General features: G+C 39.6%; 1 protein-coding gene across 1 annotated transcript; it reads left to right on the plus strand.

Moving 5' to 3' along the window:
* The first annotated feature begins 1,205 nt into the window (after positions 1-1,205).
* On the plus strand, positions 1,206-22,941 carry LOC119745515 (pleckstrin homology domain-containing family M member 2-like). Its single transcript, XM_038221900.1, has 15 exons — positions 1,206-1,413; positions 3,427-3,533; positions 10,009-10,118; positions 10,466-10,565; positions 10,986-11,073; positions 12,077-13,650; positions 13,827-13,896; positions 14,355-14,510; positions 15,326-15,414; positions 16,054-16,186; positions 16,882-17,129; positions 17,281-17,440; positions 17,943-18,134; positions 18,531-18,641; positions 20,143-22,941. Exons 1-15 carry the CDS (start codon positions 1,348-1,350, stop codon positions 20,275-20,277), a joined length of 3,339 nt encoding a protein of 1,112 aa, XP_038077828.1. The 5' UTR covers positions 1,206-1,347; the 3' UTR covers positions 20,278-22,941.
* Positions 22,942-22,986: the final 45 nt, after the last annotated feature.

Consider the following 22,986-nt stretch of genomic DNA (forward strand, 5'->3'; position numbering starts at 1 on the left):
TCAACTTCCGTTCAATCGATCACGCAGATAACAATAATTGGGTACATTCAAACACGGCAGCAGTGTGACTCCAGACTATATAGTCAGTGTTCATATGGACTCGCGAGACTTAGGCCAATATAGGCCCTATACCAGTTTCTCGTCTCCGCCCGCTTCCTTTTTCCTGGCCGCCTCTTTTTCCCCCCTTTTTTTTAATTCATATACTTTTGAAATATATTTTGCACATAACTCAATATTGTCAATATTTTGTCTTTTTATTTGTTTCCAACAAAATTGTAGCTATGTAGGAAACTTATGGAGAAAATCGAGAAAATTGAAGAATTCCGATCCGCGATCTTGGAAAATCCGCCATTTTTATCGGGGGGGGGGGGGGGGAGAGTGCCCGCCTCCTTCATTTTTTTTTCTAAAGGCTAAGGCCGGACTAAGGCCGAACCGGCGAGTGATGGTTCATGAGTCAGGAACACTGTGTCCTATACTTATGCCACTAAATCAATTTCACACAACTTTATTACGCAGTTAAAATTTAAATCATTGTAAAATCAATTTTTAAAAATCCAAAAGAAAGGCGAAAGAAAAAACAAAACAATTAATTGATAGGCCTTTGACACCATACCAGAGGACACCAAAATTAAATTAGGGCCTACATCTAGTCGTTTATCAGATAAACTTGCTCTCCGTCAAAACAGAACTGATATTTTTTGTCACTTTTTGTGCGTCTGCAACCCTCGCTCTAAAAAAGAACTTGAAGGTTTTCTTTTACATTTCGGGTTACTTTCAGTGCGTCACTGCATGGAGCACAAAATATCAGCATCGTGAGTTTCGGACTCCGTCCAAATATTTCGTTATTAATGGAGTAATTGTTTGGCTTTTACATAAGTACTTTAGACTGGTTGTATTTATTTTCGTTCGATGTCTCATTCTTGTTCTTAAACAAAATTACACGTAGGGCATAGCTCACGTACAGGCCTATGCTTTAGCAATATCTGTATGGGCATAATTCGGGTGAAGGAGAAAGCAATTTTGAAAATATGCAATGTTAGGCATTTAATTGCCTCCTCTTGCAATGTAGAAACAATCACAGTTTTATCTGTCAGTTTATTAATTTATATATTCACCAACTAACGAACTTTTGGGAGGTTTCGCAACACATGACACCGCGCCGAGCCCGGCCGGCCGGCCTTGATGTCACTCGACCCAGCATGCAACATTCAAAATGGCCGCCGCCTGTCACGGGCTTATTTACTCGTCCAGCTGACGCAGTACTTTGATGATTTTTCTAGTTTTTACTGATCGAAGTCGCATTGTTGTTTTCATATCAGGAGGAATGTGCCCAGATAGATCAACAGGATGAGTTCTAGGCGTGGACATTTCAAAGACAGGATTTTAGAAGGCATTGCGAAGGCTATAAAAGAGGTGTGTTTAGTGAATCGTTAAATCAGCTGTAGCCGGCTTGGCTTGGCGTAGCCCCATAAATGTGGCCTATTTACTGGACTGCCTCCGTAAACATAGGCCACACATCCACCTGTACAAAAAACGTGTCGACTTTGCCAAATTTTGATTTTCACATTTAGGCTTACTTTTTACGTTTTTTTTGCTTTAGAAGCATTCTCACCGTCTATATAGGCTAATCAGAAAGTGCTGCCTTTTTCAGATGTCCATTTTTCGTGAAATTTCCAGATACATTTACACACGTTTGCGTATCAAAATTTCAACATGAAATTTCACAAAAATTAAACATCTGAAAAAGGCAGCACTTTCTGATTAGCCTATATAGAGGGTGAGAATGCTTCTAAAGCAAAAAAAATCTACAAAGTAAGCCTAAATGTGAAAATCAAAATTTGGCAAAGTCGACACGTTTTTTGTACAGGTGGATGTGTGGCCTATGTTTACGGAGGCAGTCCAGTAAATAGGCCACATTTATGGGGCTAGGCTTGGCGGCGTAGACTCGTAGTAGTGCAAATAAACACATGTACATCATTGGTATTGCGTACAAACACATATGCAGGCATAACAATACATATAAAGAAGCGCTTCCAAAAACTGCGATTTTGATGAGCATGGAAAAGTAGGCCTAGCTGAAAGATCAGCGTAACATTCATGACATTAGATTACAAATGGGATTGAAATACAAAAAAGGGTGAAAGAATGGTGAATGAAAAAAGTCTTTAACTTAATGCACCCATCAACTGTTTCCCCCCACCCCTCCTCCAACAGTGGGGGAAGGTCACCCAGTAGTTTAACACCTAGAAGTTGAAGTACATGTACTAGAACAAGTAATGGTCTCAAAAAAGAAACTTACTGATTGTTTTTTCAAATATATTCACAGATTTTTAATTGAAGGTCAAAATTTCAGGTCGGTTAAATTATTTTAGTTGGCTTTTTCGTTATCCCCACATTTGATACGAAATAGGATTATTATGAAAGACCCATTATATTCAGTGAAGATTGAATTGCATTAGGCCAAGTAAAAAAAACATGTTTAGTTTTGGGTTTGTGAAAAAAAAGGAGGAGGTGTTTGTTTGTTTGTTTAATTGGGTTTTTTTTTCAAGGTAGCCGGCAACCGTTGGTTTTTACACTGTTCAAAGATACAAAAAATAAAACAGACATGCTGGACAAGAAAATTAAACATGTTTACAGTGTTTTTAATAGTTTTCCAGCACGGTTTTACAAGAATTAAAAAATACTGCTGCGCGGGCATTCTTGTCCACGTTGAGGCTGGTTTGGAAGTCGCAGGGTCGACTGCATGCATGATGTGGGAAGTGACCGATAGAGTCTAGAATTAGAATCGACATTTTGTTTTTTTTTTTTTTTAAAGGAGGCGGCCTCCAAAAAGGAAGCGGCTGGGGACGCTTAACATGTTTTTTTAAAATTTGGCCTTAGGCCAAAAAAAAAAAGTCTCCGGTTTCTGGTATGCGCGCGCGTCGCCGTAGCCATGCGCGTCGGCAAAATGAAAAAGTTTTTTTTCAATGAAAGATGATGTCTCAAAACCGCCAAACTCACTGGTTTGACTGGAATCCTGCTGCTGAACGTGTTTTTAGATTGGGTTATGGTCGAGAATAAGCTTTATGTGGCCTCTCTGGACTCCCATATATTTGCACTAAGTTTAGTCGGGCACCAGTTGCAGTCATCAGCTGACATTTCAATGATTTTAAGCAAAAAAATCAGGTAAAAAAAAAAAAAAGCCGCGTCGCCGCATCACATTTTGGGCAAGCTCCATAGCAGAAACCGGAGACTTTTTTTTTTGGCCTTACGCAATGATTTTTTTTTTCATTGTTCGTGACATTAAATAATGTTCATTCACAAGCAAGCAAATCACTTTTTTCCATCCTTCCTCAAACCCATATTGCCTTCCCTAAAAAACATTTTGCATTTCCAAGACCACTTGGTTCATGATTTCGGTTTTTCTTCTTTTTTTTTCTATGAAAGGTTCATGCCTTTAGTTGTAGCGCTGATGGTGAAATCGTGACTGTTACAAATGATGACCGACCCCTACAGAAACTAGTGGAGAGACTGGACCATGCATTCCTGCATGGGTAAGAATCTTACTTATAGTGGAGCTGCTAAGCGAAAAATTGTGCACTTTGTGGTAAAAGCATGAAATTCGGCATGTGGGGTCAAAATGGGCTAAAAATCATTTTAAGATCGGGACCCATCCTGGATCTTGCCCATTTTGGGGGCGGAGCTTGATTTTTCAAAAAAGGGGGTGCAAACAATACAAACTCATGAAAACTGTATTTAACATCAAATTTCCTTGGTTTTTTACGCTTTGAAATAAACTTAAACATGCAATAAGACATTCTAGCATTCTAACACCTGTTAATTTTCCACCCATTTTGTGGGCATGGTCTAAATGGTAAAAGAGGCGGTATATATTAGCAGTTTGGTTCTAATATGGAAAACATCATTCAGTTTGGTGGTAAAATTCTGAAAATTGGCATGTCCAATTGAAATGGGTGAACATAATTTTTAGAGGTGAACGCATCTTGGATCTTGCCCATTTGGGGGGCGGAGCTTGATTTTTCAAAAAGGGGAGTGCAAAAAAAGAAAACTCAGAAAACTGTATTTTACATTCACTTTGTTTCTCATGCTTTGAAACAAAGTGGATGTAAATTCTAACATTCTAACGTGTTATTTTCACCCTTTTGCGGGCGTGGCCTAAATATGTAAAGAGGCGGTACATTGGAGCAGCTTGATTCAAACGAGGGAAAATCATCATTTTTGCTGGTAAAAACACAACTTTTCCATCGGTTAACTATGTTTACCATAGACTGTAAAGATAAGTTTAAACGGTTGCAAGACTAATTGTTGCCCTTTAGGGGTGGAGCTACATTTTAAAGTAGGCGGCTATAAAAAAATCATATCTAAATTGTTATGATTGTCTACAAGTAACTTACACAGGGTGAGTCAAAAAAAGGAAACCCAAATGGCAGGACAAATTTTTTTAATGAAGTTCTGCATGTAGCACTATCAAAATCATATGAACTTCAAATTTGGTTTGTGTATTTTTCTTGGTAATCCTAAGAAGCCTATTGCATTTGGGGCCGAAAGGTCAAGGGTCAAGGTCACAGTGGCTGAAACAATAGAAATTTTGTCAGCGCGATAACTTGAGAAATACTTTACATATGAACTTCAAATTTGGTTTGTGGATTGTCCTTGGCAATCCTAAGAAGCTTATTGCATTTTGGGCTAAAAGGTCAAGGGTCAAGGTCACAGTGGCTAAAACAACAGAAATTTTGTCAGCGTGATAACTTGAGATATACTTTACATATGAACTTCAAATTTGGTTTGTAGATTGTCCTTGCAATCCAAAGAAGCCTATTGCATTTGAGGCCAAAAGGTCAAGGGTCAAGGTCACAGTGGCTAAAACAAAAGAAATTTTGTCAGCGCGATAACTTGAGAAATACTTTACATGTGAACTTCAAATTTGGTTTGTGGATCGTTCTTGGTCAAGGGTCAAGGTCACAGTGGCTAAAACAAAATCTTGTATTTATTCTGAGATCATAGGGATTAGGGATTAATTCATATAAAACCTACACGAACGTGTTTGCTTAATTTTCATTCATACAGATGCTAGTAAATGCTTCAAAATTGGAAGTAAAAGCAAATGCCATGTTTTATTCATACGAACATGGTATCATTTGTACTTTATGAACTTTGTTAATATTAATTTTTCGCGATTAACATATAATAAATGCTGTAGCTTTTGCGCAGAATTATTTGCTTTATAATTTCAAGGTTGCCCCAACCCAGCCTTGTGAATGACAAGTGCATATTTGAAATCTGAAGCATTTACTCCTTTATATTCATACGAAACGTACAGATGGGAGTAATGCAAATGCCAGTTTTTATTCATACGAACTACCGTATGGTATTATTTGTACTTTTTCGCGATTAACATTAATAAATGCAGTAATTTATGCGCAGAATTATGTGCTTTTATATTTTCAAGGTAGCCCCAACCCAACCTTGAAATATGACTAGTAAATATTTAAAATTTGTAGCATTTACTCCTTTTTATTCATAAGAAACGAAGTAAACGCTTATAGTGTAGCAAAAGCTTAAAGGTAAAAGTAATTATTTTCAGAATTTAGCAAACGGTTTTTAGTAAAAGTGTTTACTTAATTTTCATTCATACAGATGCGAGTAAATGCTTCAAAATGGTAGCAAAAGCAAATGCCATGTTTTATTCATACGAACATGGTATCATTTGTACTTTATGAACTTTAATAAATGCAGTAGTTTTTGCGCAGAAGTATTTTACTTTATAATTTCAAGGTTGCCCCAAACCAGCCTTGTAAATGACAAGTGCATATTTAAAATCTGAAGCATTTACTCCTTTATATTCATACGAAACGAAGTAAACGATAAATAATTTTTTTTCTGGTAATGAAACCAAGGATCCTCAAAAGTGCATGCCCCAGGCACTGTAGCTCGCAAACCCCGAAAAAAAACGTAGAGAGAAGACAATGAGAAGAAATTACAGTTTTAGAGGTGGGAGGAAAACCCCAGAAGAATAGTCTGGGGAAAACCCACGGAATCAGGTAGGGACTGAAAACCCAATCCATATGTAGACCATGGGTGCCGATGCACAGCGCATTGTGCACGTAAACGGCATTGCGTTGGTCGCGTTTGATGCGCTTTTTTTGTATCTGTCCTCCAGCATGTGACCCTCCCCGGTGCCGCTTTCCGTTTCGGTTACGATAGTTTTATTTTCTGCAAACTTATAAACATGTAAAGCTTTACATTTTGCAGGCCATTTACTCCAGAGCAAATGGTTTTTAGTAAAAGTGTTTGCTTAATTTTCATTCATACAGATGCGAGTAAATGCTTCAAAAGTGGTAGAAAAAGCAAATGCCATGCTTTATTCATACAAACATATGGTATCATTTGTACTTTATGAACTTTAATAAATGCAGTAGTTTTTGCGCAGAATTATTTTGCTTTATAATTTCAAGGTTGCCCCAACCCAGCCTTGTAAATGACAAGTGCATATTTGAAATCTGAAGCATTTACTCCTTTTTATTCATACGAAACGAAGAAAACGATTATTAGGCCAAAAAAAGGCTCTGGTTTCTGGTATGCGCGCGCGTCGCCATAGCCATGCGCGTCGGCAATGTAAGATGATGTCTTTCAATGTAAGATGATGTCTCAAACCACCAAACTCACTGGTTCGACTGGAATCCTGCTGCTGCACAATTTTAACGTGTTATTTCTCATAAAGTTATTTCTCATGTCTAAGTTTATTTCAAGCATGAAGAACAAAGGAAAATGGATGTTAAATACAGTTTTTCTGAGTTTTTTTATTTTTTGCACTCCCCTTTTGGAAAAATCAAGCTCCGCCCCCAAAATTGTGCAAGATCCAAGATGTGTTCACCTCTTAAAATTATTTTCAGCCCATTTTAACTGGCCAATTTTCAGGATTTTACTACCAAACCGAATAATGTTTTCCATATTAGAACCAAACTGCTAATATATACCGCCTCTTTTGTACATTTAGGCCACGCCCACAAAATGGGTGGAAATTAACTGGTGTTCGAATGCTAGAATGTTATATTTTATGTTTAAGTTTATTTCAAACCATAGAAAAACAAGGAAAATGGATGTTAAATACGATTTTTATGAGTTTGTATTGTTTGCACCCCCTTTTAAAAAAAAAATCAAGCTCCGCCACCAAAATGGGCAAGATCCAGGATGGGTCCCGATCTTAAAATGAATTCTAGCCCATTTGGACCCAACCTGCCAAATTTCATGCTTTTACCACAAAGTGCACGATTTGGGCCAAAAATTGACCTAAGCAGCTCCACTATTAGCCTATAAACCAGCATTGTGATTGAGATGATAATAATCAGTGGCGTATCCAATGGAGGCAGGGGCAGAGGGGGCAGTCTGCCCCCCTGGTGGATTTTTGTCACAATTTTTTTGTTTTTGTTCAGCAATTATTTCAATAAATGGTTAAAGAGTTTTGACATCAATCCCCGAAACGAAACTCCCCTCAAAAAGCATTACAATGCGCCGTGAAAATGGATATAATTTGCAGTATGCATAATAATGGACATTTTGAAAGAGCGCCCCCATTTGGAAGGTGGGTACTAGGCCCCCCCCCCCCCCTTCGCTTTTTGATTTTACGGAGGTAAGTGTCCGGAGAAAAAAAATGTCTACATTTCGGCGCAGATGTGTGGTTGCCCCCCCCCCCCCCCCCCGACATCCCAAGCTGGATATGCTACTGAAAATAATAATAATAATAATACATTCTTATATTGCGCATTACATCAAAAGAAATATCTCAATGCGCTTTACAAAATTAATCGCATAAAAAAGTCATAATAGTACATTAAAAAGCTCATTAAAAATGAGCAATTAAAAGTGATCAAGTCCATCACAAGTTAATCACAATTCAATGCAGTTCAGTCCGTTCACAGGTAAAAGTGGGCCTTATCATCATGGCATCGCCCAGCACGCTATCACTTGCCCCCTCACAATAAGTCACGTTATTCAAAAATCTCGAACAATATAATTAGGTGTGGAAAAGTCGGGTGCTCACAATAATGCGAATTATTATTTGTTTTCATTCATTCATTCATTCTTTATTATTTTTACCACATCTCATTTCATGAAGTGACAAGGCATAAATACATACATGTAGTTTTAGATATTAAAAAATTAGAACTGATTTTACAAAATATATTTATACACTTTGGGCACATTATTTTCAAATTCGAGATGATGGAAGGGGATCCCCAAAAAGCGGAGCTTGTCGAGTAGGGATCCCCTTTAACATTGAGTGAAAAACAAATGAAAAACAATTGAACATGTAAATTGTAAATTGTACATAACACATGGAAAAACGTTTAAAACCAATAATATTCCTGATCAGAAAAAAAAGAAATATGGAGTAGTAACCCAGTAAGGGACTGTGACCATTCAGCCCTGGTATGAAATGGGCCCCCCGGTACCTCGTCCGGTCCAGAGCCAGTCCGGTCTTCAGCCTAGTCTCATCTGGTACATGGTCCTGTCTGACCAGAAGTTTTGAAATCAGTCAGGCGCATCAATTTATTGCCCTTCAGAGAACGTCCAGAGCAGAACAATAGCAGATTTACCGGATTAAAGATAAAATCCTTCCGAACGCCTTTTTTAATTTACGGTCCCATTGTGCGCGAAACTGCATGGCAGGGGTTTTGATCTGTGCCGACGAAAGTGTTCTATTGTTTCGCACTGAGAGATGAAAACCACAAGCAGGTTTCTTCTGGGATATATTACATGTGTCAATACTTGCAAACAATAGACCCCAGGATAGAGGAGTTCCTGATTAGCAACCAGACCAGCTCTTAGGCCGATAGCTGGGACGGTAGGAAAGGACTTCTTGGGAGGGGACGAGCTTACCGGGGGGCCCTTTTCATACCGGGGCTGAATGGTCACGGTCCCTAAGAAGATTAGTCTGAGGTATTATAATTTGATAGTAAATGTGATTTAAGTTTGAATTTAAATAATGGAAGGCTATGAATGCCCTGAAGTGATTTATGTAAGGACTTCCAGTACTTAGGTAACCAGTATCATATACAATGTACACTCAACCCAAACACTGTCATGCATCACCACATCTCCAGCAATTACACTGGTTACTTTTACACTGGTTTTGAATGCAGTTTCTTTGCAACGGACCGAAACGATTTATCACGGTGTTAGATGACTTCAAAATCAGGCTGCTCGTATCATATATACACTCAACCCAAACACTGCCACGCATCACCGCTTCTTCAACAATTACACTGGTTACCTTTCCAAAAAAGCATCATCTACAAAACAGCAATAGATATATGTACAAAGCACTATCAAATACACATCCAAAATACGTAACAGATTCACTAGACCTCAGCACGCCGAACCGAAGAGGCCTCCGCTCAGAGCGAAACTTAAAAATACAACGCACATTCAAACACGCAGGTGAAAAGGCTTTTTCTGTAGCAGGACCTACGGTAGATGCTGGTACTCACTCCCTCTCAATATCCGTCATTGTAAATCCATCCACCAGTTCAAAAGTAAACTCAAATCATATCTATTTTCATTTTAATTGTACTCCTATTGTTCATTTTTTTTCTAGGTTTCATTTGTTGTACTTTCTGGAGTTGTTCTTTTGTAGCGCATTGCAACCTTTTTATGTGCTTTGAAAATGCTTGTACATATTATTATTATAACTATTATGAAAAGATGCATATTTTATGCAATTTGTAATGTTTATACTAATCCAACATACAGTATTACATGTACACTAAATATGTCAACAAGCATTTTGAAAACTGAAAATTGTTCTTGAGGATTGGACAACATTATTCACACTTGAATATGTAATACTTCATGGGTCTCAACACTTCCTGTGTGAAGCTCATGGTGTTACTACAAGTAGGGAATTTGAATTCCTGTAAATAAATTAGACACACAGTGCCAAGTTGGTACCAGTATAATTGTTTTTTCTATGCATGATAATATTCCCGTTACTTTTCCGCTGTTCAGGTTAAAGAATGTAACCCGTGGCTATTGGGGTGTGGCTAAGCTCTTTGCTCATCGAGGAATCATTGATGAGATAACAAAGCTGGATCGGCTGACAACGGATCTTGGGAGAAGTAAGTCCAGAAGAATTCATTGCTCTCTTCAATTACACAGCCATGGTGTGTGCGTCGGGGAGATGTTATTGGTTTTGCCTTTGTCGGAGTATTTTACAAACACTGTATGCTCAGTGTTGTCCGAAGGCTTGCGAGAAAAATTCACAAGCTTACTCGGGTGGGACTCGAACCCACGACCTCCTGCTTACTACTGCAGATGTCTTGACCACCATGCTTGCCGGAGTCAGTTGGCCGGTTCAAGTCTGATGTAGCACTGGATACCACAACCAAACTGTTTATGAGATGGAATTTGCGTCGGTGAGATGTTTTTTATTGTAAATTTTATATTGTTCTCTGCATTTCATCAGGTCGGGCGTGGCTGTACAAATCACTGAATGACACATCGTTGGAGAGTTATCTAAGATGCTTCCAGGAGAATCCAAGCACGATGAGGAAGTACTATGTAGAGTAAGTAAACTCAAATTGCCATCTTTTTAGTTGCTATGCCATCATCAAATGCCTGAGTTGGAAACAGGTGTATTTCTGTCTCAGAGAGCTCGCAAACAGGTGCCTAGCTTGGCCAATGATTGCACCTACATTTACTGCTGCCAAAGTCAACATGCTTCAAATAATTTACATTGTACCTGGGGTAAGGGTTTCTTAAGTTAGCAAAAAATAATGAGCTGTCTTTTATTTTAAAATTTGGATCCCAACAGCCTTTTTTTTAGAATAATTTACTAATTACAGGAGTTCCTATTCTGAGAGCCTCGTCTTCAATTCTAAGTTAAAATCCCATTTCTACCTTTGCTGTTTTGAAGATGAGGGGAAACATAAAGCATTAATCCAACCATTCTACTTATTTTGTAAACTTTGATTTTTCTGTCACAGGACGGGGATGCTGAGGGACAAGCAGAGGGTGATGGTACTACAGACTCTCATTGCTGGCCTGGACTATGTGACCTTTGACCTTGAAATAGTGAGTAAAGCATTGAGGATGAGTTTTCCAAAACTAGGCTTTATCTCCAGCTTTGTCTTCATGCTCAGGCTCATTATCCTTGCCTCAAACAAAGACTGATTTTATAGCTGCAGTAATATCAAATGTTGTAATATGAGACCATTGTATTTGTTACGGTCGTAACGTGAATACGTGTTGTCTTTTATGAGTCAGGAGTCAGAGCTGAGGCTATGTTATAAAAAATGATGATGAGGTAGTATAGGCATGTGTTGAATAGGTGTTAAATTGGATGTGTGGATCAAGTCCACTTGAACACAAGCGCATGTCCAGTATACACACCTGTTTATCTACCTCCTTAGCAGGTGCTTTGGCCCAGTCTCCTATGGATATCTATCCATTGTGTTAGCCTGTCACTATTGTAAATCCCAACTTTTGGACGCATGTTTATATAAATTATTTAGACCTTGCCCTGTCTTTTATGTTCCACTGTTCTTTGTGGCCATCTGTTGTATTGCATCGTACAAAAGTTTTATGCTTGTAAGAAAAGGTAAAACTAATGTTTTTTAGGTATTTTTATGGATAAGGCCAAAAAAAAAAATAAGTCGGTCTCTGGTCAGCGCGCGCGTCGAGTTTAAGCATGCGCGTCGATCTTTTTTTTTTCCAAAATGTTCCGCGGTAGCTCCAACAGCGCCCTCTATTTCCGCACCTCCTCAATTTTTTTTTACCAAAGAGCACCAAGGAATGGGAAATTGCACCAACGCAAATAATCAAAAGCACCAGGGCAAATTATGGAGGACACCAATGTACATGAGGACACCAAAAAAAGCAAAACAGTACCCACCTTGTCTGTACAATCCAAGCTGAAGAAAAGAAAAAAAAAAGGAAAAAAAAAAAAAAGCCGCGTGGCCGCGTCAATTCCGGAACTTTGGTCTGACCAGAGACCGAATATTTTTTTTTTTTGGCCTAACAGTCAATTGTTTTTCCATGAAGATGAAGCATTTTTGTCAACAATTTTTCTTTCCAGAACATTGCCTATTTTGATCTGGTCAGCTACATCCCTCGCTCGGCCTCCGTATCTGAACCCGAAGATGACACCACAACTCCATCCAACGACAGCGTACCCACTACTCCCGGTACCCCAGCGACCATCCCCGATAGTGTCTCTTCCATTGCAAGCTCCGAGCCGTTCTCACCAATGGATGAATCTCCCCAATCAGATATCAGAATCCCAAATATTGTCATTAAGAACAGATCAGACATTGAAAAGCGACACTCCTTCCCACAACACTATTCTGAAATTGATGAGAACGTTCCTCCACTAGTTGAGACCCCTCCACCAGAGGACAAAGGAATGGGGAAAGTACCTGGAGACAAGTTTTTCAACAGATCTTTCAGCGCGGGGAAAATCATCGAAGGGAAGCCGACAAGGCCGTCTTCCCTGGGTGTTCCATTTCGCAATGAGAGATCCTTGAGTTCAGATGCATCGTTTAAATCTGTGGAGGAAGGTTTTGAAGGCAGCGATCTGGAAGTCATCCGGGTCAAGACCAAGAAGACCAAGAAAGGTCACAAGAAGAAGAAGAGGGGAGACCGAACGTCACTGGATGGAGACAAGCTGTCCAGAAACGGAAGCTCTGGCACACTGAGCTCAATGTGTGATGACATTGAGACACCTAGTCCAAGGTTGGAAACTCAAGCAGGAGACTCCATATCAAAATCTAGCTCTTACTCTTCCCTGCACAGTTTCTCAGACCGGGCATCGTGGAATGAGGCTGCCATCCTGGGCAAATCAGATGCCGACAGCTTAAGTGGAATCAGTTTTGAAGTGAAGACTGACAATCAACAAGATAAACACACACCGAATGAGCAGTGTGATGAGATGGATGGCATGACAGATCTGAAGAAACTTATTAAGGATATGAATGAGAAGACGACTAACTTGAGGCTAGAAATAGGCCAGACCAAAGACACGAACGACTCGCCTCAACTGAGCCACACAAAAGATGATTCCGATTTTGAGCCTCGTTCATTTGACAGCGATTCAGCATTACCAAACAGTTCTAATCTTGCCAAGTTCCAACCTGAAATCATACGTCCAGACGTGAAGCCTGATCTAGCCCCTGCCTCAAGAGCAAGTCTGAACTTTGATGAAACGGTGACAATGACTCTAGGTACTACTCAAGCATCAAGCCAAGGAGATCCTCCGCCATCGCAAGCCCTGCCCGATCTGATCCAGAAGAAGGATAGTCAATCAGATCTCGATACCTCTCTGACTACCGTGCCCTCGGAGACAGTAACCAGTTTTGCCAGTCTATTCGCTAAGCCCGCATCACCAACTTCCATGAGTCCTGAGGACCCCCTTCCCCTCCCATCGCCTAGCTCCTCCTCCTGTTCGGCCTCAGACATCTCGGCCAATCCGAGCGAGGAAGGATTGAATGAGACAAGCGGTAGTAGCGGTAAAGGAGTGAGGTCATCTTCAGATGCTAGCTCCTCATTCAAGGAATCCATGGAGGCAGATGAGGGCACCAGTGATGTTGCCAAGGAAACAGCGACCATGGCAGCATTGGACGTGGGCAGTGAAAGTCATGAAGCAGAGATCGAGTGAGTGAACAATTGGAAAGTAGTTGTCAGTTTTTAGATGTCAGTTTTGGAAAGTTTTTAGAAACTTTATTGACACTTTGTTTCAAATCACCACTTGTAGAGAGATCTCTTTTTTAAGCAGTTGCTTGAAGATGTTTGTAAAAATTAATCCTGAATTGTTTTTCATCTATCTGCAGAGTGGACAACAACCTCAAGCTGTATTTGATGCTGGAAATCTTTAAGAAGGAACACGAAGAATTTAAGAAGGTATGTATGTCTGAATCAGAGGAATCGTTCAACTTGATATCATCATTGGTTTCCTTTGCATTCTCATTAATAATGATAATAATACTAGAGTCTTATATAGCGCACATATCTACCAACATTTAGGTACTCAAGGCGCTGGCAATTATGTCTATTTTTAAAGACAGGTAAATTAAGTTATATGAAAAAAATATGCCACCCATTATGTAGCACCTTTATAAGGGTTTACAAGGTGCTCTGGCGCATATTGCAGCCACTGCCAGAAACACCAGGGCAAACCCCTTCTCCTATCGATAAGTGTTACTGGGTTCTTTAACGTGCATTACACAATACACTTACATCAAGCTTTCATCTTACTCACTGATCTTGTCATCCTTCTAACTAATGTCTTAGTTGAGAATTCTGTTTCCTCCACACCTCTTCTCCTTAACCATCCTTCGTTTTCTGTCTATTCTCCTCAGTTGATTCGTATGAGTACTGGTCACATGGAAGGTGATTTGCAACCAGCTTTCATCTTACTCACTGATCAAATGTTGTACATCCTGAGACGAGGCGATAAGCAAGGTCACTACTCAACTCAGCAGAGATTGCCATATACCACGCTAGATTACATCTCGGTAAGCTTAACCAATAGATAATATCAGTGGATGTCTGAAAATCCTAGCTCTCGATGTCGAGTGTTCGACCTTGATAGATCTTCTTCGCAGGCCAGTGTTGGTACTGCTACATTGTTCAATCGTAGACCTTTTTCAACTAAATGTTGTGTTCATTTCCAGTATTCAAGTTGGTTTGAGGTCCCAAGCCGTTGAGATTGAGTATTTTCGGATAATCTAGTATTAGATTATTCTAACTTGGACTTGATCTAATATTCAAATATTCAAAAAGTGCTGATCAAATTTTACATGCACCGGCCTAAACTGGCCGCCAATCTCGATTTGCTTGTGCCTGCACTTTTAAAAAAAAACTGACAAAGAGCTTATCAAAATATTATTAATAACATCATGCACATGTATGTATTGATATGCTTTTTCATGGTAGCAAACGTACTGGCTAATACTTGACAGATTTTAATATCCAATTTGAGCCACATTCCTCACAGAAACTCTCAAATCACGTGTTAAAAGTAGCTTTCCACAAATGAATTGCATTTGACAAAAAAAACTAAGACCACGCAACTTATATGATGAAAACAACATTGTGGACACTTTTCATCATTCGTACAAGACTGCTCACATTGTTCGAATATCTGAATCAAAAAAATGTTATTCAAAATATTTGGTGGATGATTGATAGAATATTTGGTATATTCGACACAGCCCAATCAATTGTAGTGCATAGCCTTTGTTCCCATTATGTTTCACTCTACTTTTTGTCACTAAATACCTTGTAACGATTGTTTGAACAGAATGATATTGTTGCAATATTCTGACAGGTCGGTCTGAACTATCAGACCATTCAGGTTGTCTGTACTAACAGGAGAAGGCAGTACTGGCTGACAACTGGAGACGAATCACTCACAAGGTAATCACAGACTCTTAATTAACCCTCCCTCTCTGGCTGGCAATTGCAACAAGGCCAGCCCAGCAGTCACAATAAATCAAGTGACTGTTTTCAACAGTTGAGTGCCCCCTGCCTTCATAAAGCAGGATTGACTGGCTGTGATTGTTATGAAACCTGATATAGCTATGCTTTGACTGTAGGAGATTGATACGCCAGCTGTGCCTACCAGTCACCTGCTTTTGTCTGTTGATGGAATTTGACTGTCACAGTGCCTATTGAAATATGGTCTGACTGTTGGTGACTAGCCTGTGTAAAAGGCATGGCAGGGGAACAGGATTGGATTTTGACTGTGTGTGACTGATCAAACAAAAGGAGGGTTAATATTTATGTCCACCAGCATTGTGGTTGAGTCCATCGCAAGTCCCGTAATAAATAAATCATGAGTCCATTCGCAAGTCCAGTCGAAGTAACAGGGGTTGAACAATAACAAAGGAATGCCTCTGTCACAGTTAATAGAAGTTTGTGAGTTGACTTGGGATTTACTTGTTTCAGACTTGTTAGGACTCGTGATAGATTCAGCTACAACCCTGCTTTTCAGCTGCCAATCCACTCCGTAGAATGGCAATCTAATGTCAATGACTCATTCTCATTTCCCTGTAGGTTCTTCCTGTCCTCCCTGAAACATATCATGGAGGAAAGTCAACTAACCAAGGAATCAATCAGCATCTTGACAGATGCTACAGCTCAGATGATAATGCTGAGAAAGTGGGCCGCACAGGAAAGCAAGACTGAAGTAATTCTCTGTTTATTTGGATTTTTTTCTAATCTCTGTTATTTTAATTAAATCAATCAATCAAAGATGAAGGAACTCACGCTTGTAAACCTGCTGACTAACGCACTGTCTGCCCGCTTTTCTCCAATCCCTTTTGGTTGTCTTGTGGGTACCGTGCACAGTTACCTCCTTTCATAGAGAGGGTTGGGAGAGTCAACTTGGTAAGATTCTTGAACACATTACGGCAACGGTGCGATACATTACCATGAAGATGTTACAGATTTGTACACGCTCTGAATAAAATAAGTTGTGCTTACTTTGCGCATTGTCTCTGCCACTAGAGCTCTGGCAAGTGGTGACAAACACCATCTACAACAGAGACATCAGAGACGATATCCAGTAGGACTTGACTCACTAGTTGAACTGTGTGTTGTTTGAAGGTGTTTGTGATAAGCTGGCCAGTGTGTGATAATAAGCACTATCACTAAAATGTTTTCCATCTTGCTTACAAGCATTGCTGTGTATGCCCTGTCAATCAAAAACGTTTGTGCTTCCAAGTTATCGTGTGTTCATTCCAATATGCACTCACGTTTAGCAACGTATGTTCTTTTTTTCCTGTGAGCAAGATGGCGCCTTTTTACCATAAATGTGTTAATTGTAACAATGTCAGTTGTTATATTAAATCACAAACATCACATGCTCTCTCTGTCTCTCAGATGCAAAATATCAAGCTCCACCTGTACTCCCTAGTCCACTGGGAGGACCTGACTGACCTCTCCATGACCCCTGACCTCCAGCTCTATGAACCCCAGGTCACACGCAAAGGCTACCTCCATTACAAGGTCCCTGGCAATTTCCTTAAAGGAAACTCATGGAAGAAGGCATGGTTTGCTCTGAGGAATGAGATGTTCTGTCGGTTTCTCCAACGGAAAGACCAGCAGCCTGATCTTAGCGTACAGCTCAGGTGAGATATGTGACCTTTGAACTCTGTTCCTATCCAGTTTGTGCCTGGTCTTTTGAGGGCGCTGTTGCAAAATGGGGATGGGGCTCCATGTTTTGAATACTTAATCCATGTAATGTATGCTTAGAAATGACTTCTTGTTTTTCACCAACAGAACGCCGTATTTTGGCGGCTGCCGACGGGTGAGAAATGGAGATCGCCCTCACAGTTTTGAATTGATCTTATCTGACGGAGCATCGCTAGAGTTGGCATGTGACAAGGAGGAGCAGGTTTCTGATTGGCTACAGGCAATATGTCAGGTCGTAGCACAAGCGGTAAGCTCACAGATTCAGCTACCAACTTCAAGAATATCAAAATGCTCGGACTCGAGACACAACTCTGTTTAAGGACCTGGGGGGGGGGGGGGTTATCAAGTAATTTAGTCTTGGCTTTCAAGAAGACTTGTTCAAAAGTAGTCCATAACATCTACATGTATGTTTCTGAATTGGTGGTTTCAGTTTTCTCTCATTACTTGAGATTTTAGTTGTTTTCACTTGAGTACTCCATAAAGTACGTTTACTCTGAGGACCAAGTACTCATACTTGTACTCGAGGTCCGAGTACTCGGACTCAGCTTCACAAAACTTGTACTCCAAGGTCCAAGTACTTGGACTCGGGTACCTGTCTTGTGCTCAAGGGTCAAAGTACTCGGATGCGGGTGGTACTCGATAGCCTTGGTACTCGGCAGTACTTTGTACTCGGATAAAAGTCCTCGACTACAACACTGCAAAGAGATAATGAACAATTTATATATCTGTATTTGTATATTCCCATACAGCAAGTTGCGGCTACCAGTCCCACCCACACTCCGTCCCCCTGCCAGCCCTGCTGTTCAGTCATTACCTCTCATAAACTCCTCATCTGCCATGAGGATTGTCAGACTAACTTCTATCGTCTACTGGCTGGGGTTGATATCACCGACATCTCAGGATTGACGCATGATCCACAGGATGGGACTTATGTCATTGTTGTAAGTGCTTACAGTCCATCACAATACCATCACAGGTCCATCACAAGACCATGAAAAGTCCATCACAGGTCCATCACAAGACCATGAAAAGTCCATCACAAGTCCATCACAAGTCCATCACAAGTCCATCACAAGACCATGAAAAGTCCATCACAGGTCCATCCCAAGTCCATCACAAGACCATGACAAGTCCATCACAAGTCCATCACATGTCCATCACAAGTCCATCACAACTCCATCACATGTCCATCACAAGTCCATGACAAGTCCATCACAAGTCCATCACAAGTGCATCACAAGTCGATCACATGTTCATGACAAGTCCATCACAAGTCCTCACAAGTCATCTACATGTATTCCAAAATCAATTCGGTATTGCTGGTCTTTTGTTTGCAGGAGTTTCAGTCCGAGTGTGCTCAGAACCCCTGGGTGTTTTACTTCAATAGTGTCCAGGAAAAAGCCAAGTTTGAATCCACGTTGAACAGTGCTTGGAAGGAACAGTTACAGGTTAGTATGCTTGGAAAATTGCCTGACGATTGGTCTTATTACTCCTTAAAGACACTTGTTCTGTTATTTCACTGCAATCATTCAAAGTTGGTGATAGATTTTAGCCTTGACTTTTATGAGCATACATTGCTGTCTTTCGTGAAAGATACTCAAGAGCACCATATAAACTAGTGAAATATTATCAGTGTTAGATTAGAGTCTCCAAATGTTTGTGTTTCTTCTTATTGAGGTCTGCACTTGCTGTCTCTGGGTGCCATCCATAGAGCTATATTAAATTACTAGAGCGCTTACTCCTCATTCTTGTATGCAGAGACGCTTTGAAGCCATCCTGGGCGCAGACATTTTGAATTCAAGTGCGTGTTTGTAGATAGTGAAAGTAGATGGATTGAATTTTGAAAGTGTACTCCAAATGCAACACGCATGTAGAACGTACCCAAACAACTTAAGCTCGTCAAGACGCTTTTAAAAAGAAAACACGTCGCGGCTTATCATCTACAGCGGATATGCACACGCGTTGTGCTGATTTCGTAGAGCAAAATGACACGCTCATTTGCTGATCGTGCATTTCAGTTTTGGGCGTATTGGCTTCGATAACGCACCGGTATGGAATACAAACGCAGATATGCAAATAGCCGTACAAAAGCCGTACAAATTTCGAACTTTCCGTAGGTTTGTGCACAAACATGGATGCGCCCAGCAGGCATCACTTTGTACATGAGTCAGCGCTCTGGTAATTTAATATAGGCCTATTGTTATCAAGTTATATGTTGCTAAAGTCAGCTGTTTTGGGCAGATTGGTCTAAAGAAAGCTGCAGTACGTTGTTGATATCCAATGTCCACGTCTCTGTTAGTCCTTCTGTGTCATTTGTGTTTGTAATTAATGTAAAAGAAACTTTTGGTCAACGCCAATTTTTGGTCAACGCCAATAGTAGAGTCAGAAATACCTTGTATCAATATTTTTCTGAATGTTCCCAAATTTCTCAACCTCCTTATTAAATTATATTCTTCTGATTTATTTACGCAAAACTCCTTTGGCTACTCTAAAAAATTTAATTGGGAAATATTTCCACTCTATTTGTTGGTACTCACCTTCAGGGTCATCGTTACCAGCCCTCGTGGGTTTCTTGAAGGCCCTCGCTCATAACATCCCCAAATATCCTTAATTATTGTCAGAGTGTTACTGTGAAGTTGAGTGGAAGAGGAAAACTAGGATCTATGGACAGAAACTCATGGAATCAGTTGGGAACTGAAAAACCCATTTTCAGTTCATCACCAGTCACAAATGTACATCTTTCAAAATTCCACATACAAGTAAATAACACATACACATACAAAGAAAGAGTTCATTTCCAGCCAAACGCGATGCTATTTCATTGCTCTTTTCATGCGGCGCGCACTCAATATTAGTTTGGAACTGAAAAACCCATTTTCAGTTCATCAAAGTTAGGGTAAAAGTAGGGTAAAGCATCAATGGAATCTCATTTGTCTTGTTTAATTCCAGGTTGATTTACCAGTAACGCCCATCGACGATGACCGCGTGCACAAGAGATGCTGTGAGTGCTCTGCTCTCATCCAGTCGTCATGGCAACGCAGTGATAGTCTAATGAGAGGTCGCATCGGAGGAAGTATCTGGTAAAATTGGGCCGTGCAAAAATAACAATTTAGTAATCATCTTTATTTGATTTTATGTAAGTAAATGAAAATCTTTTTGTTGTTTGCCCTTTTTATCGTAAATTAAGCAAAGATGAAGTTACTGTGAGGTCTGTAGTACTGCCTCAATATATCAATGTCGTCTAAGCTGCCAAATAATTCACTTGAGAATGTTAGGTAAAATATATGCGAAGATTAGGAACTGTTCAGGTTCTCATTGTGAAATGGATCATTCAAAATTGAAAATGTACGTGTATTAATAAGTGTAAATACAGTGATTTATGATTGATAAGCACCAATCTAAACGAGAAATTCAAAAGATATATATTCACTCACACCGTATTGTAACAATATGCAAGTTGTCCTGCATTGTAACTGTCAAATGTTGACTCCGTGTGGAATACTGAGGCTTGTTAAAAGCCTACTGTCAGATTTGAGAGATAATGGGCTCCGTGCACTAACTGAGAGGGCGCTCTTTTACCAATTTTGAGAGCCCATTGGACGGGACACACCAGGTGATCGTACTGATTTGCGCATATATAGGGCAAAGTAAGTACTACTGATGTTATTCTGAATGTACAAGGCAATAGCATCTTCGCATGAGCGTCAAGCGTCGTCAGCAATGCGTTCCAATCTCTCTCCCAGTGGTCTCCCCCAACTCTCCCTTTCTTACCGTTGAGGGGGTACTTGTGCACGGAACCTACATTGTCACTACCGTGAGATATTAATGAGAAAAAAAATTGAGAAACGTGTGATATTTCTCTGTGTTGCACTTACACCAAGATATAAAAAATATGTTTATGTGCTTTAAAAAACACTTTAATTTGCTCTACTACTGACACAGAAAACTTGCTTGAAAACTTCTTTGAGATCTTAATTGATACTCCAAATGGGAAGACTTTTAATTTTCCTTTTATATAGCCAGAAAGTAAATGTTTCTTTACATGAAATACTTAATGAAGTGCAATACAAATATCAAATATGTTCAATCAATGCTTCCTACTACCTGAACTAAAATGCAATTTTTGTTTTATATATACATGTACCGAACTTTGTCTAATTTGGGTTATACTTTTTTATAGCATTACTTAATATAATTTTCTTCTTCAAATTAAATTAGTATAATTAATTATTTTTCATATGCTTTAAACTGTAAATTTGTACTAATATTTCCAGTATTACATCAAAGTTGTTCATGAGATTGCTTGGAATTTAAACGACAAGGAACACAATCATTGTTTCTTTGTTTAAAAAAATACAGTGATTTAAAAAGCTGCCCAGTTGTTGAAAAAAATGTGAACACGTTTAAAATGTCCATCGCGTGGCTTGATGTAACTCATAAATTGAGTAAGTTTAGCTTAATGTGTATTAAAGCACTTTATGATAAATGCCATATCATGACAAGCAGCCAATTGACTCAATACACAGAAAATGCCTATAATTCAATGTTAAAGATTTTATTGATAGTGTGGCTTCTGAGATATCATAGAAGTGAACACAGATGCTGTAAGCATTGATTCGTGGGTACTGGTGGGGCTAAGTGTTTGGGGGAGGCTTATTGGTATTTCAGAGAGAATGTAGAATCCAGACGCCACTTCTTTGGTTGTGTACAAAATGTATGTTGAATGAGTGCATTTTCGAAGTATTTTTTAACATAATTGGAAATGTTTCTCAGTCCCAGATTCATGTCAGTTCAACATTTTTGCAATGACTGACCTTCAGTGAAATGATCTATGATGAAAAAAGCGGCGTCAGGATGCAATATTCTTTCGATATTTCCATCAGGCATGGTTGGTTTTTAATGCAATGAGGGGCAAATTGAGCCCCAAACCCAGTACCTTAAACATGTATTTGTCCTGCTTTATCCCATTCGCTCCTGTTCAATCAAACATCGTGATGAAGCTGTCATGCTATCTTATTGCAACTCTTTCCAAACGAAATCGAATCTGACTTTCAGAATGAAATAGCGTTTTAGTCCTAGCCTATGAAGTTAATGTTTCAGGCAAAATGTGACCGTAAAAATGTATTTATTCGATCAAATTGAAAATAATTTTCTCCCATAAAAGTCGTATATGTACATGTAATGAGCCAAATTGAAGTGCATTGTTGACTGTCTGTCTTGTCTAGGGGAGGGGGGAGGGATCCAGGGGGTTGGATCAACAGCCTTCACAAGAGAACAATTCGGACTTCTTAAAACTTTTGAGGTCAATAATATATAATAATAATAATCAGGGCACTTATGTAGCGTTCTTACACAAACTGGTATCACAACGCTTTACACGATCTGAGCCAGTTGACTGGTCAGTTAGCACCGATGAGTATTGTGAGTCTGCTTCGTCTTGTGTAGCATTTCGTGTATACTGGCTGAAGTTTGTCTAGACCACAGACGAGTCCTGGTGCGCGATTACTGTACTAAGGCCCCCTTCAATGGCGAAAGCACTGCTCAAGCTATTGTACCAAGTAACTTCTCAGTGACTGATTATCGGAACAATAGCTAGCACAATGCTTTCGCCATTGAAGGGGGCCTTCATGATAGAATTGACAGCGTGCTCGGATTGGTCTGTACTTGAAAATAAATGTACCCAAAGCTGTTGTGTGTAATCTGTGGTTTGCGTCCTTATCAGTGCCTAATAAACAAAAATGGCTTGAACATTTCTACGCGTGGTTGGTTTATTTGTTATGGATTTATATCTTG

The sequence above is a fragment of the Patiria miniata genome, unplaced genomic scaffold, assembly GCF_015706575.1.
Source record: "Patiria miniata isolate m_02_andy unplaced genomic scaffold, ASM1570657v1 HiC_scaffold_7, whole genome shotgun sequence".
Lineage (NCBI taxonomy): Eukaryota > Metazoa > Echinodermata > Asteroidea > Valvatida > Asterinidae > Patiria > Patiria miniata.

Bases quoted from the DNA above. Each gene is read 5' to 3' on its own strand.
- LOC119745515 (XM_038221900.1), top strand. From the start codon at position 1,348: ATGAGTTCTAGGCGTGGACATTTCAAAGACAGGATTTTAGAAGGCATT. The intron at 1,414-3,426 runs GTGTGTTTAGTG...TTTCTATGAAAG, and splicing joins TTGCGAAGGCTATAAAAGAG to GTTCATGCCTTTAGTTGTAG. The intron at 13,651-13,826 runs GTGAGTGAACAA...ATCTATCTGCAG, and splicing joins AGTCATGAAGCAGAGATCGA to AGTGGACAACAACCTCAAGC.